This window comes from Protopterus annectens, chromosome 13.part0 (genome assembly GCF_019279795.1).
Source record: "Protopterus annectens isolate FY-2018-M chromosome 13.part0, PAN1.0, whole genome shotgun sequence".
Taxonomy (NCBI): Eukaryota; Metazoa; Chordata; order Ceratodontiformes; family Protopteridae; genus Protopterus; species Protopterus annectens.
Genome location: NC_056747.1, coordinates 302,697,889 through 302,714,449, shown reverse-complemented (window position 1 = coordinate 302,714,449; position 16,561 = coordinate 302,697,889). Strand labels below are relative to the sequence as shown.

At 38.7% G+C, this 16,561-nt stretch overlaps 1 protein-coding gene across 1 annotated transcript in view; it reads right to left on the bottom strand.

Annotated features, from left to right (window-relative positions):
* Positions 1-16,561, bottom strand: part of POLRMT (RNA polymerase mitochondrial) — a 1,430,506-nt gene that overhangs the window by 1,385,568 nt on the left and 28,377 nt on the right. Inside the window, exon 2 of the mRNA XM_044053892.1 lies at positions 4,200-4,295. Within this exon, the coding sequence (XP_043909827.1) occupies positions 4,200-4,295 (96 nt within the window). The remainder of the gene's footprint in view (positions 1-4,199; positions 4,296-16,561) is intronic.

Below are 16,561 nucleotides of genomic sequence, written 5' to 3'. Positions count from 1 at the left end.
CCTATCCAAACCTACATGGTCCTATGTGAAAAAGTAATTGCCCCCTTGTTAAATCATGAAGTAAGTGTGGTTAAAGTCATTTTTGGGAAAGCTGAGTTCAATTTCACTAGCCATACCCAGGCCTGATTACTGCCAGACCTGTTGAATCAAGAGATCACTTAAAGAGAACCTGTCAGACAAAGTGAAGTAGGCCAAAAGATCCCAAAAAGGAAGACATCATGCCACGATCTAAAGAAATTCTGGAATAGATGAGAAACAAAGTAATTGACATCCATCAGTCTGGAAAAGGTTACAGAGCCATTTCTAAAGCTTTGGGACTCCAGTGGACCATGGTGAGAGCCACTATCCACAAATGGAGAAAACATGGAACAGTGGTGAACCTTCCCAGGAGTGGCCAGCCTACAAAAATGACCACAGGAGCACAGCGACAACTCACCCAAGAATTCACAAAAGAACCCAAAACAACATCTAGAGAACTGCAGGCCTCACTTGCCTCAGTTAAGGTTAGTGTTCATGACTCAACCATAAGAAAGAGACTGGGCAAAAATGGCATGCATGGCAGAGTTCCAAGGGAAAAACCACTGCTGACCAAAAAGAACATAAAGGTTCATCTCACTTTTGCCAAAAATACATCTTGATGATCCCCAAGACTTTTGGGAAAGTATTCTGTGGACAGATGAACCAAAAGTTGATCTTACTGGTAGGTGTGCATCCTGTTACATCTGGTGTAAAAGTAACACAGCATTTCAGAAAAAGAACATCATGCCAACAGTCAAACATGGTGGTAGTAGTATGATGGTCTGGGGCTGCTTTACTGCTTCTGGACCTGGATGACTTGCTATGATTGATGGAACCATGAATTCTGCTCTCTACCAAAAAATCCTGAAGGAGGATGTCCGGCCATCAATTTGTGACCTCAAGCTGAAGCACACCTGGGTTCTGCAGCAGGACAATGATCCAAAACACACCTGCAAGTCCACCTCTGAATGGCTTAAAAAAAAACAAAATGAAGGTTTTGGAGTGGCCTAGTCAAGTCTGGACTTGAATCCAATTGAGATGCTGTGGCATGGCCATAAAAAAGCAGTACATGCTCGGAAACCCTCCAATATGGCTGAATTAAAGCAATTCTGCAAAGAAGAGTGGGCCAAAATTCCTCAACAGCGATGTGAAAGACTCATTGCCAGTTATCACAAATGCTTGACTGCAGTTGTTGCTGCTAAGAGTGGTACAAACAGTTATTAGGTTTAGGAGGCAATTACTTTTTCACATAGGGCAATGTAGGTTTGGATATTTGTTTTCCTTAATAAATAAAATAATCACTTAAAAACTACAATTTGTGTTTACTTGGGTTATCTTTGTCTAAAATGTATATTTGTTTGATGATCTGAAACATTTAAGTGTAACAAACATGCAAAAAATGAGAAATCAGGAAGGGGCAAATATGTTTCCATTGCACTCTATGTCGTTTTGCGTATTCTGCTTTTTTTCAAACAGTAAATGCATGAACACATCAACTCTGCCATTTCAGCTACTATCTGCTCACATCTCATATCAGGATACTGGGTTGGTCACTACATTTTGCTGATGCAGTCTTGATACTAATACCATTAGAAAAAATGTATGATGTTATACATAAAGTGACAGCCACAATAAATAAAATCTACAACAAAATGCCGATTCCATTGGCAAAAGACAATTTAACTCCAACTATGACACTAATGATTGAGGATAGGCCTGCACTGGATGAGCTGACCAGTGGCATGAAATCAAGCAATCAATAAAATGACCTGCTAAACCTTCTCAGGGGAAGAAAGTGAGACAAATGCTTCAAATGGATTGCTAATAAGCTGCTGAAGGTTATGTCAAAAGATGCTCAAGTTTGGATGGAAAGGTAGGGGAGCATGGCCGTGACTGCAGCATTGAGCCACTGCATGTCAAAAGTCAAATTGGGTTCAGCAGTAGGTAAATCTCCTCAATGACCAGGCCCTTAAATGATGGCTTCTCAATCCAGCCATCACTCTGGAGTAGCTACAAGGTCTATGACCATATAAATGGGTATGTGGGCAACAAAACAGAGCAGGATGACCTCTGCAACAGGTCAAAGGAATAAAAAAGCTGCTGAATGAATCTCGTACATAAATGGATTAGAAAATAAAAATAAAATAAAATCTAATGTGCATAGGTATTCAGGGACAAAGTCCAGACTATTTTGCAAAGGACCCAAATATGACTAGAGGCTCAAGTGTCAACAGGAGCTAACCAAGGAGCATAGGAATGACTAGCCACTACTGGCTCACCTGTTCATAGAGGAGGGAGGCAACTCTGGCCTGCAATATGGCTGACACCTAAACAGCAGCACTAGGGATTGCAGCTCTGGACTGGCAGAGCTCACTCTACTGTACTGCATTTGTGCTACATAGCTAAAAGGAAACTAGCAGATGGAGGCATGCTTCCCCTAGGGAAGTAGCAACTGTGAGCTTGAAGGAACCACTGAGATGGAGGGGGTGCTCCCAGGGGGAAATGGTGGGCCACCCCCAGGACCTGCAAAATGGCCCGCTACCTACATCTTGACTTGCACTGGGGAATGGGCAGCCAATATTGGTTCATGAGCAGCAATGAATGGAAACACAGGGTTTTCAACTAGCCTGGGAATACCCAGCTCCTATTATCTGAAATGAATGGGCTAAATAGGCAAAGACAGCGGAGCCACTGAGTAAGGTCTTGGGGTAGCCAAAAAAATTCTTATGTGCATGAATCCTTATAACCACTTTCAATGCTAGCAAAGGAAAATTTATGAACAATGAAAAGTTAACCTTTTCAATGTTTTCCTATTTTTCTTTTCTAAGTCATAGGCCTTTTTGAGAAAGAACTGAACAGCATCAGATAATATCAAGATCTTATTACTATATTATCAATTGGTAAATATTCCTATTAGTTGCACAAAAGGAATTGCGCATGTGAACTTGTACAATGTTTCCTAGCAGGTTAAATAATTTCATTACTAGTACGAGTGGATCCTCTTATTTATTTTATTTATGGACATTTAATCAATGAAGCTTCAAAAATTCAGTGCCCAACATCCTCTAGAGCCTTGGACTTGGGATTTGCAGTACACTAAAAACAGGAGCTCTCCAAAAACTGTACTTGAAGGAGTTTAAGGAAAGAAACTGTTTCTAAAAAACAGCACTATCTATTTCAATACATAAATGCAAATGGGACTTGGCTAGTTTAATAAATGCAGGACAATGAATTCTAAAGTTCCCCTCCTTTTACTTTACAATGTGTACCCCACAATTTTTGAGGGTAATATGCAAACATACTACATTCATACAGTCTTCCAACAAACAGAGCAGTGCAGTCACAGCCGAATTACATTTCAGCGATAACAGATACAATATTAGTGCCAATAGTGATTGCAACAATGAAAATACACTTATTTCTGCTGTTTCCCACAACAAATATACAGTATTACTGTGACTAGTGACTGCAACAACAAAAATACAATCCATATGACTGCACTCAATGCTGTTTTTCCACTACGACAGATAAAAACCTTGGCTTATTCCCTTCTGGAAGGCTTAAAGTTATTCTTCAGTGCTAGATGAGTAATGGTTCCTGTATCTCTAGCTACCTCTGTAGCATTTAGGGTTAAAGTCCTGCCTGTGATCCAGGCATCCTGGGTTAGACAGTGAAGGAGCTCGCCAAACAGAAACAGGAAAAATGAGGCAGCATTTTACTCATCTCTCTTTGGTGCAGGTGTGGGAAGCAAAAATCCAGAGTGTGAACTTCCTTCTTAACCTCTGTTGGAGATAAATGATCAATGGAACTGCATGTTTTTAGTGTGGGGGGTAAGTAGGATTGACTGAGGTGATGTCACTCGAGAGGTAAGAGATGATGTCACTCGAGAGGTAAGAGACAAACCTCTGCAGACGCTCAAGGCATTCCTCCCAACTCAGGTGGGCTAACAAAAAAAAACTCACCACAGATGATAGCACAGCTCCCATCACTCACATATTGCACTACACCTCAAAGGCAAAAACAGGTGATAAGCTTCTCGCTTCTGGGGAGAATGAATGGCCCAAAAGTGCATATGGAAGAAAAACTTAGTGTTGAAGGGGAACCTAGACAGACAATCAAACAAGTAACTGTTCTCCTAGCTCTCACAGACCCCCTTCCCAAGTGGCTGGTACCACTCTTACCTTTCAAAAGACGTGCAGCTTCACATTTCTGTTCCTCCTCTGTCTTCTTCTGAGGAATGATGGATGAATAATTCCTTTTCAATACAAGCCATTTTCCTTAAAAAAAATAACACATATGTAAAACTTCATAGTGTGCCACCAAATTAACTTATTTGAGATGGAGTGCTTTAATGAACTATTAAGCTGAACTGCTCTAAACTTTAGAAACACTAACTTTCTTGATAATTAAGCTCCTCCAAAAATAGACATGCCTAGTGCTCACTTCCATACAGTCATGCAGAACTGACAAAAAGAAGCTTTTTTGCCAGCCATTACAGCATATGCTCTCAAATGCCCATAAAAATATAATTTATTCAACAGTTACTTACTCTTATTGCCTGTTTCAAATATCTTTGCAGGTTAAAGTATCAAATACTCTCTCACTTCTGTGCAGAGTCTGCATGTCCTCCCTGTGGTCGCGTGGGTTTCCTCCGGGTGCTCTGGTTTCCTCCCACATCCCAAAGACAGGCTTGTAGGTGGATTGGACAATCTAAATTGGCCCTAGGCGTGAGTGCGTGCGTATGTGTGCCTTCTGTGGAAGGTTGGGCACTGGGCTGGCAACTCGACACTGTAAAACTACACTGCCAATCATGAGCGGACAGGTGATCTGCTGTGGCGACCCCTATCTGGGAAAAAGCCGATAAAAGAAGAAGAAGAAACTCTCTCACTATATATTTCCTTCCACTTACTTACAAAACTACTTGCAAATTTGCCATTCACGCGTCTTCAACATCTGTCTTAACTGCTAAAACCCAGTCTAGCCACTTGACCTTAAATGTATCTGTTCTCCAGTCTGAACAAAGCCAATTTAACTGTTCTAGAATGTACAGCCTTCCAAGCCATGCATCATTGTGGTACTTCAGCATCATACCCCTCAACCAAGTCAGTCAATCTTTGTGCTACCTTACGTCATACCAAAGTGCTCCACATAAGGCCTGACCAATGCCTATTGAGACCAATTCACCCCACTAGCTATGCACCCTGGAGATTTTGAATTTTAGCAATTGTTTTACCATAATGAACAGTTAAATGGAAATACAGTCCAAACATCTGCATTCTTTTCTTTATAATTTTTTTAATGTTTCTGTCAAAATCAAATTAATTTTCTGTATCCAAGGAAATAATGTACTTTTTTGCAAACTGTAACTTTCTTCTTATAATCCACAATTCCTACTTTACGTTGACCTCTCTGCAAGTAATAGCAATCTTGCACTACTAATCACATCTCTGAATCATCTACAAAAGGACACATTCCCCAGTTCAGTAGCAATTATCAGAAATAAAAGGTTAAAAAATATAGGTGCCAAAACAATCCTTAAATGCTACTCAGTAGTTTCAACTTCTTGGATGATTTACATACACCCTCTCTTGGACTCCATTTCTCAGGCTGTTTAAATCTACCCCATCGTCATTATACCTACCCCATATCAGGCAAATTTCCTACCAGTCTCACCTAAGACACCAAGTCCTTATGAAAACACACAAATGCCAAACTGTAAATTTATTCTTAACTCCATGATTACACAATTATAAAAAGGCAATTATTTTAAGGTCTTCCCCTGAAAACCAATATGCATGTTATTTTTCAAACCATTAAGTACGTAGGAGCAACCAGTCAAACACAGCAGAGTAAAAACAGGATAATTTATTAAAACACACAAACAAATGATTAGCACTTTCACACCAACTACTAGGTGCTTCATCAGATCTAAAAAGTAATAATTAAACAAAGTTATTGAGTGACAGCACACTACCTGAGTAGAGGTTTTAAGGGGACCATTCATTTGAGTCTAATGCCACGTATATGGTCATTTAAAGACCTATTAACTATTGCACAGCACATAAAAACCTAAATATACGAGATTACAGCTCTTGCAATCGGCATAGAAATGAAAATCATAAGACCTACCAGTGGTAGGGTGTATATAGCTCGTACTAATGTAGATATACATACACATGTTGCACTTCCTACAAGGGTTTGTGCCAAGTCTAGCAGATTTACTTGTATTCCTATGAAAGGGTTTGTAGCAAAGCAGCTTCTTCAGGGACTTGTGAGAACATGCCAATTTTTCTTAATGATGTCACATAATAATTGGATGTGAACATTTGAATGATATCACAAAGCTGGCTACATGTGGTACCTCACAATTCAACCACCTCCCAACTCAACCATTTCACAATTCGACCACACTTTCTGCTGCCCAGGCATCCCACAATTCAACCACGCTTTCAGCCACATGGGTGTCCCACAATTCAACATGGAAAGGAGGCTGAACAGTTGTTTATTGTTTCCTGTTGTCACTGTATTGTTTATGTAGTGCAGTTGTTTCTTTTAAGTGTTGTGAAGAAGTGAAGAAATGGGGTCAAAGAAGAGTGAAAAGAAAAGAGTGATACTGGTAGGAAAAATAAGTGGCTGAGCATTGAAAAGGAGAAGGAAATCATAGGTAAAATAGGATGAACAGCAGGACAGTATGGCGTGCCTAGGTCTACCGTCACAACATTTTGGAAAACTAAAGACAGCATCAGGAGTGCTAAGGTGTCAATAGGAGCAACAAAGATTTTGGACAAACAGAAAAACAATTCATGAAGATATGACAAAGATGCTTCTTGTTTGGATCCAGGAGAGGCAGATGAAGGGAGACCAAATAACTCCGCTTTCTCACAGATCATGGTCTAAGTTTATCTTTGAAGACCTACAAAAAAACTCCAGGAAGTGGCTAACAGCAAATAGATGAATTTAAAGCAACTAGTGGGTGGTTCCACAGATTTAAAAAAATAACTGGCATCCACAGTGTTCTGAGACAAGGAGAGGCAGCGAGTGCTGACAAAGAAGGTACAGAAAAATTTGAAGAATTGACAGAGTGAGAAAGTTACCTGTCAGAACAGATTTTTAATTGCAATGAAATGGGGCTTTTCTGGAAGAGATTGCCAAGTAGGACTTACATAACCCAAGAAGAAGCTAAGATTCCAGGTCATAAGCCCAAGAAAAATAGGCTCACACTCCTAGCAGCAAACGCCAGTGAAGACTTCAAGCTGAAGCCTCTGCTGTTGTAACACTCAGAAAACCCAAGATGCTTTGGAAAAAAGATTACAAAATCAAAACTACCTGTAATGTGGAAATCAAACAACAAAGCTTGGGTAAACCAGTCAGTTTTCAAAGGACTGGATTTTCAAGGAGTTTTCTCTAAGTGTCAAGAAGTACCCAACACAGAACAATTTTCCAATGAAAGCTCTTCTGCTTCTGGACAACACCTCTGCTCACCCACAAAACAAAAACAAAACCAAGCGGAAACAAACTGGCATCAAGTTGCTTAGGTGAACTGTTCGTGGGCTGAGGCGACGACTGATTCCCCTGGCGTGTTCCAGGAAGAGCATTCACTTCAATGTTCCCTCTAGACACCACCGAGACGCCAGAAGAGTTCCTATGAACAGTCTGCTCAACTTTTTGTGACAAATCGTCAACTCTAGTTAACAAAAGGTTAACTAACGTGGTTAAATTGCCCAAAGCATTCGCTTCATCACTTTTCCATTTTTTATGTCTTGTGACAAGTCAATAATAGATATTTATTTATGGTGGTTATTTATTTCTTATAATCATATAAAATGATTATTGAAAAATTAATTTTATTGTATGGCTGAAATTTCAGCCCTTTGAAGCTTGAATGTTAATGTTTTATAAGTCTTAATTGATTTTGTTCTTTGATAGGTTAATTGATTTATGTGTTTTAACTTGAGTTGTTATATATAAGTGCTGCTGAGTGTTACGTACATTGTCTGATGAAGGCTGAGTATTATTTCAGCCGAAAGCGCTTACAGTAATAAACAGTCCGTGCCATTTTACCAGTTTGTTTCCGCTTGGTTTTGTTTTTGTTTTAAGGTTTAGTTGTTATTTTTCTTTTCGTGTTTCTGCTCACCCACAAGAGTTAAAGGAAAATCTTCAGATAGACTATGATTTCATCAAGGTTCAGTTCCTGCCCCCCCCAACACGGCTTTTATAATTAACCTATTGATCAACAAGTCAATGCCCGCTTCAAGAAGCTCTACACAAAAACAATCCTCTCAAGGCTCTTCAACGTGACCCATTCTTCAGATAAAACATTGAAGGAATTCTGGAAGACTGAGTTCAACATTCTTCATGCTATATCATTCATGAAAAGCGGTTGGGGTGGAGTGTCACAGAAAGCCCTTCATGCAGCCTGGATGAAACTGGTTCCTTCCTTTTCCCGGGATCGAAGTTGTGGATAAAGCAGCTGAAGTGCTGCAAGACATCGTTTCCACAGCAGAGCATTTGGACATAGGGGAGGTAGAGGAACTGCTATAAGACCATGACAACGAGCTCACAATGGAAGAACGTACAGCACTTTGCAATGAGCAGTTCAAAGAAAAAGAAATGGAAATTTTTTCTGAAGATGAGGACATCAGGAAAAAAGGACCTATGCAAACAGCTTGCATGCACTAAAGAAGTGGGAGAAGGTGCAGACTACAGTCTTGAAGTGGCACCCCAACACAGGTGATGTCAACAGGATGACAGACTTGTTTAACAACACAATCATAGGTTCATAGGTTCATAGGTTAGTACTAAGCTAACTGCCGAGCCATTTTATTTAAGCCCCACCATGCCTATATAAGACAAAAACCTGCACCTGCTGGCTTGCAAGGCAAACACCTTAACCATTAGACCATCATCCCAACCCCCAATGCACTGCTTCAAGACCATCCTGAAAGAAGAGAGAAAGACAAGTCACTCTGGACAAATTTTTTTCACCTACACCTGCCAAAAAACAGAGGGAACAGGCAGGAAAGGGTGAAAAAGACTCCCATTCCAACAACTAAAGCCTAAGTGGACTTTGTAAATATGGTGACTCATGTTCAGTTTTTGGCATGAACACTTGTGGGGCTGGGCAGAGAGAATAGGCGCAAGTGTATGAGTCCGACTCACCTGAAAGAATGAGCCAAGTAGGGGAGCCACTAAGCAAAGTTCTGGAGAAGGATTAAAATAAAAACAGACACACCAGTATACACTGTTATTTCTTTTGGGGGTGTGGATAGGAAACTGTTGCAAGATGTTTTAAGTTATAATTTATATCACATTAAAGTGAACTAAATAAAACATTAATCATAATCTGAGACAGCAGACATTCATTTCATAACTGCTATCACAGAATGAAGTAATGAGCATGCATTTTAGCTGGACATGAAATATGTTAGCCTGCATTCTTAGATGGATTTAACATCAAATAAATTTGTATGTGACATGTGAGCCATAGTTTTAGGAATGTACAGTAGTATGCCATTCCTCCTGCTCATCCTCCCCTCGATTTACGAGATGCTCTACACTTCAAATCATGGTGAGCTGCATTTTTTTTTTAGTGTATTTTTTAATTTTGTTTGAGCCAGGAATGAATTACGCCATTTTCCATACATTTGTATGGGAAATGGCATCTCACAATTCAACCACCCTTCCGGAACGGATTCTGTTTGAATTGCAAAGTACTATCTGTACTAGAAATGCATTAAGTAGACCTGTTCCTAATAATAGCAGTGAGCATTATTTTAAGTTTACGTTTTTAGAATTATTTAAATGTAATAACAGAGGTGTTTGGGTGACCGTGGTGGTGGAGGGTTAGTGTTGTCACCTCATAGCAACAGGTTCTCCAGTTCAATTCTTGGCTGGGGTGCCTTCTATGTACAAGTCTGCATGTCCTCCCTGTGGTCGAGTGGGTTTCCTCCTGGTGGTCCAATTTCCTCCCACAATCCAAAGACATGCAGTAGGTGGACTGGACACTCTAAATTGGCCGTAGGTGTGAGTGCGTGTGCTTGTGTGAGTGAGTGATACAAATGAACTACTGCAGCAGGGTTGGCCACCTTGGCAGTGTAAAACTTGGCTCGAGATTATTATCACTGTTGAAGTGACACCTCGACCCCATATGCAAAATGGGAAAAAGGGGTGGAGGATGGATGGATGAATAGAGGTGGTGATACTGGAAACAAAATGGAATGTCGAGATTAAAAGGATAACTGAATTACAAGCAGATACTGGCATTGGACTCAATGGAACGTTCCCCTTAAAACCTCTACTCAGGTCACATGTTCTTACCCGATAACTCTGTATTTAAGTGCTTGTTTAATTGTTACTTTTTTGCTCCGATGAAGCACCTAGTAGATTTATTTATTATTTATTTTATTTATTTATAGATGATTTACCAGGATTGTCCATTGGGTCCGAAGTACCTGTTTTCAGTGGAGTCCTGGGGAGAAAAGCTCCAATAATAAAGATACAAAGAGTACAAAAGTTCACATTTAACACTTACAATCATGTTAAAACATATTATTAAAAGTAACAGTAAGCAAAACTATAACAAGGTTTACACTTTAATCATTTACAATCATGTTTAAACAGGTTGTCAGAAGCAGTAGTAACAAATACTAAAAAAGATGAGGACATCAGGAAAGTGAAAGCGCTTATCTTTTGTTTGTATTTTTTAATTATCCTGGTTTTACTCTGCTGTGTTTAACTGGTTGCTCCTACCTACTTGGCTCAGTTCATGTTTACACCACTCTTTATCCTACCTCTGGCTTTTATTGCATTTTTCAAACCATGATCTACTTAAAAAGCTACTGACTTCTTCTTCATGGTCTTCTGCAATGTCTTGCATATCAATGAAATCAAATTTAAAGAGTCATAACCACAACCTTTGGAAGAGCAGAAATTAAAGTGCAAATGGCAGGTCTATACAGTGGATATAAAAAGTTTACACACCCTTGTTAAAATGCCCGTTTTTTGTGATATAAAACAATGATACCACAATAAATCATTTCAAAACATTTCCCACCTTTAATGTGACCTATAACCTGCACAATTCAATTGAGAAACAAATCTGTTAGGGGAAAAAAATATTTAAAAAAAAAAATGTACGGTAAGCTGATTGCATAAGTGTGCACACCCTTAAACTAATACTTTCTTGAAGCACCTTTTAATTTAATTACAGCATTCAGTCTTCTTGGGTAGGAGTCTATCAGCATGGCACATCTTGGCTTAGCAATATTTGCCCACTCTTCCTTGCAAAAGCGCTCCAAATCTGTCAGTCAGATTGTGAGGGCATCTCTTGTGCACACCCCTCTTCAGGTCATCCCACAGATTTTCTATTGGATTTAGGTCTGGGGTCTGTCTGGGCCATTCCAAAACTTTAATTTTCTTCTGGTGAAGCCATTCTTTTGTTAATTTGGATGTATGCTTGGCGTCATTGTCGTGGTCAATGGTGAAATTCCTCTCCATCTTCAGCTTTCTGGCAGATGCCTGAAGGTTTGGGCCAAAAGTGACTGGTATTTGGAACTGTTCATAATTCAATCCACCTTGACTAAAGCCCCAGTTCCAGCTGAAGAAAAGAAACCCCAAAGCATCATGCTGCCACCACCATGCTTCACCCTGGGGATGGTGTTTTTTTGGTGATGTGAAGTGTTGTTTTTGCACCAAATGTACCTTTTGGAATTGTAGCCAAAAAGTTCATCCTTGGTCTCATCAGACCATAACACATTTTCCCACATGCTTTTGGGAAACTTGATGTATTGTTTTGCAAATTTTAGCTGGGCCTGGATGTTTTTCTGTGTAAGAAAAGGCTTCCGTCTTGCAAACCTAACCCATAGCCCAGACATCTGGAGAATACGGGAGATTGTTGTCACATGTAGTACACAACCAGTACTTGCCAGAAATTCCTGCAGCTCCTTAAGTGTTGCTGTAGGTCTCTTGGCAGCCTCCCTGACTATTTTTAATTATTTTTCATTTTGTCCTTTCATCAATTTTGGAGGGACATCCAGTTCTTTGCAACGTCACTCTTCTTCTTTCGGCAGCTCCCATTAAAGGGTCGCCACAGTGGATCATCTGTTTCCATTTTTTCCTATCCCCTACATCTTGCTCTGTCACACCAGCCACCTGCATGTCCTCTCTCACCACATCCATAAACCTTATCTTAGGCCTTCCTCTTTTCCTGTTAACTGGTAGCTTCATCCTTAGTATATTTTTCTCAATATACTCTGCATCCCTCCTCAGCATATGTCCAAACCAACATAATCTTGCCTCTTTGGCTTTGTCTCCAAACCTTCCAACCTGGGCTGACCCCTCTAATATACTTATTCCTAATCCTGTCCACCCTTGTCACACCCAGTGCAAATCTTAACATCTTTAACTCTGCCACGTCCAGCTCTGACTCCTGTCTTTTTGTCAATGCTACTGTCTCCAACCCATATAACATAGCTAGTCTCACTACCCTCTTGAAGACCTTCCCTTTTACTCTTACTGGTACTCGTCTGTCACAAATCACTCCTGACACTCTTCTCCACCCACTCCATCCTGCCTGTACTCTCTTCTAAACCTCTCTTCCACACTCACCATTACTCTGAACTGTTGATCCCAAGTATTTAAACTCATCCACCTTCGCCACCTCTACTCCCTGCATCCTCACCATTCCTCTATCCTCCCTCTCATTCACACACTTATATTCTGTCTTAGTCCAGCTGACCTTCACTCCTCTTCTCTCTAGAGCATATCTCCACCTCTCCAGGGTCTCCTCCACCTGTTTCCTACTCTCACTACAGATCACAATGTCATCTGCAAACATCATAGTCCACGGAGACTCCTGTCTGATCTCGTCTGTCAACCTGTCCATCACCATTGCAAATAAGAAAGGGCTCAGAGCTGATCCTTGATGTAATCCCACCTCCAACTTAAACGCATCCATCACTCCCACCGCAGACCTCACCGCTGTCACACTACCCTTGTACATATCCTGTACCACTCTTACATACTTCTCTGACACTCCTGACTTCCTCATACAATACCACAACTCCTCTCTAGGCACCCTGTCATATGCTTTCTCGAAGTCCACAAAGACGCAATGTAACTCCCTCTGACCTTCTCTGTACTTCACCATCAACACTCTCAGAGCAAACATCGCATCTGTAGTGCTCTTTCCTGGAATGAAACCATACTGCTGATCACTAATCATCACCTCCCTTCTTAACCTAGCTTCCACTACTACTTCCCATAACTTCATGCTGTGACTGATTAATTTAATCCCTTGGTAGTTACTACAGCTCTGCACATCACCCTTATTCTTAAAAATCGGTACCAAAACACTTTCTCCATTCCTCAGGCATCCTCTCACTTTCCAAGATTTCATTAAACAATCTAGTTAAAAACTCCACTACCATTTCACCTAAACACCTCCATGCTTCCACAGGTATGTCATCTGGACCAACAGCCTTTCCATTCTTCATCCTCTTCATAGCAATCCTTACTCCCTCCTTGCTAATCCACTGCATTTTACGATTCACTATCCACACATCATCCAACCTTCTCTCCCTCTCATTCTCTTTATTCATCAGCCCCTCAAAGTACTCTTTCCATCTGCTCAACACACATTCCTCGCTTGTGAGTAAGTTTCCCTCATTATCCTTTATCACCCTTACCTGCATCTTTACTAGCTCGGTCTCTCTGTCTAGCCAATCGGTACAGGGCCTTTTCTCCCTCCTTAGTGTCCAACCTTTTATACAACTCTTCACACGCCTTAGCCAATAAGAAAATCCAAGGAGTCTGAAGCTCAACCACCACAGTACTTTATTGCACAAACTTCACCAACTGGAAATACAAAACAATGAGAAAACTAGTTCTCCACAACTGACCTAGGTTTCGTCAAATGACTTCTTCAGAGTGTGTTGAACCAGTATATAACCACAATCAATAATGACTCACTAATTACAACAATTATCACTTCAAATAAATTGACAATTAATGCATTGTTAAAAGTATCATTGTTAAAAAATACTTTGTTAAAAACACATAAGTATCACAAAAAACTACCCCACCTAAAATAATAACTAATTTGTGTTATGTATAATCAAATATAACTTATTTTAATTAACTATGTATACACATAACATATCAAATTCATTAAATACATTAATAAAATATATGTTTGTTAAAATTAAAATGTATTTGTATTATAGTTATGGTACTAATAATATACAGATGTTAAAAATTTTTTTGATATAATAATATACCATATATTATATTAGTTAGTTTTATTTTGTATTTATACTTATAGATGTGTTTATCCCAAAATATGCCTTAATCTCAAAAATGGCTTGATTGACACAAACTCATTTAACCCTGGATGTGAGTGTGCATTTAGTTTAAATTGCCATTTAATTTCACAAACATCTAAATGAAATTCAGTGACTCTACCTTGTGGATCTTTTTCTAGTTGTTGTATGATACAAAACTTAAAATGATGATCATTATGCCTTATAATATGCCTTGCCAAGGCATTTGAAGGTTTTTTATGTTGGATATCCAATATGTGTTCCTTTATTCTTTCTCTAAAACCCCTACATGTCTTTCCAACATAAAAGGCGGTGCATGACTGACATATGGCAATATATACCACATTAACAGAATAACAATCAAAGTGTCCCATAATGTTAATAGGTATGTTGTTAATAACCAATTTCTTGCCAGTCGTCATAATATGCCTACACGTCAAGCATCTTCCACATTTAAAATTTCCTTTAGTCTTATTATTGTAGGAACCATTGTTTAATGTACATGTTTCAAACATCTTTTTAAATGTTATATCTCTACGAAAAATGAATTTAATTTGACGAGCAGCAAATTCTTGAAAATATTCCAATTTCTTTCTATAATACTTCTAACAAATTTGGCCTCCTGCATTATAGGTCAAACAAAACAAATTCCCTTTTGATATAAAATCATCACTGTTTTGTTCCGTTGTGCCACTAAAAAGTTCCACATTATTTTTAAGAATCGGTAGAATAATGCCCTTATCTCTTTTAAAGAGTATTTCATTCATAACTTCATCACATAAAATTCTGGGGTAACCCCTATTAAAAAATAATTGTGCTATAAATTCCAATTCATTTTCAAAATCAGACATTTCGCTCACCATGCGGGCCGCCCTCACCATTTGTCCCTTGACAATAGCTCTTTTTTGGTGCTTGGGGTGCCAACTATCATAATGAAGATATGAATTGGAAAATGTAGATTTTCTATATATGTTTGAAACCAGGCATCCCTTTTCTTGAACAAATGCTAAACTCACATCCAAATATGTTACTTTATCTTTTTGTATATTGTAAGTAAATTTTAAAAACCAAGCAGTTTGATTAATATAATCCATAAAGGCCTCTAATGCTAACCTTTCACCTTGCCAGATTATAAAAATATCGTCCAAAAACCGTGTGTAAAATTTAATAAATGGACGATATTCACTACTGAAAACATAATTGTTCTCCCAAAAAGCCATTACGTAATTGGCATAAGTGGGGGCACAAGCGGCCCCCATAGCAACACCTGTATTTTGTTTAAAATAACGTTCTTCAAAAAACAAAAAGTTGTTATGTAAGACCAATTCCATTAACATCACCCAAGTATTAATATCATCCTGATCGAACTTCCTGTAGTACAATTGTTCTCCCAACCATGTTAAACCAACATCGTGGGGAATAGATGTAAATAAATTAACTACATCAATCGTCACAAAGTAACAATTCTCTTGGAAATCAACTTTCTTTAATTTCTCCAAAAAATGCCAAGAGTCTTTCGTAATATAAGAAAAGCTTTTTAATCCTGGCTTCATTTTATTGTCCACATATTTACTTATAAAAGCCACCTTACTTCTTTTTCCGTCAACTATTGGTCTAAACTGAACGTTATCAAGACCTTTATGGATTTTAGGTATCCCAAATATTCCACTGACCAAAGGAAAATTGTTATTCATATAATCAAAGTCAGTTTCACTAATATTACCCTGAAATAACATGTCTTCTAACATCAAATCTATCTTTTGATAAGCCTTGTTAATTTCATGTTTACTGACCTCAATGTAATTATCTTCATTAAGCATATTAAACATTTCAGACACATAATCACATTTATCCACTATAACCACTCCATTGCCCTTATCGGGCTTCATGATGCGAATTGTCTTGATATTACATAGAAATTCTATATTCTTAATGTCTTCATGTGTCATGTTGCAAAAATGACTGTATTGTTTATTATGAAAAAAATCCCTAATGTCAAATTCGCACATATTTTCAAATAATTCAGTGATTTTAATATAAGGGGGGTTAAATATACTAGGTCTTTGCAATTGAATAGTACCATTTCTATTGTCACTAAAACCAAAATAGGCCACCAGATTTAACTTACGAACAAAAAGTTTGAGGTCAAACATAATATCTACTATGTTAGCATTTCTACAAGGTACAAAATTAAAACCCTTAGATAATGTTTCAACATGTTGTGT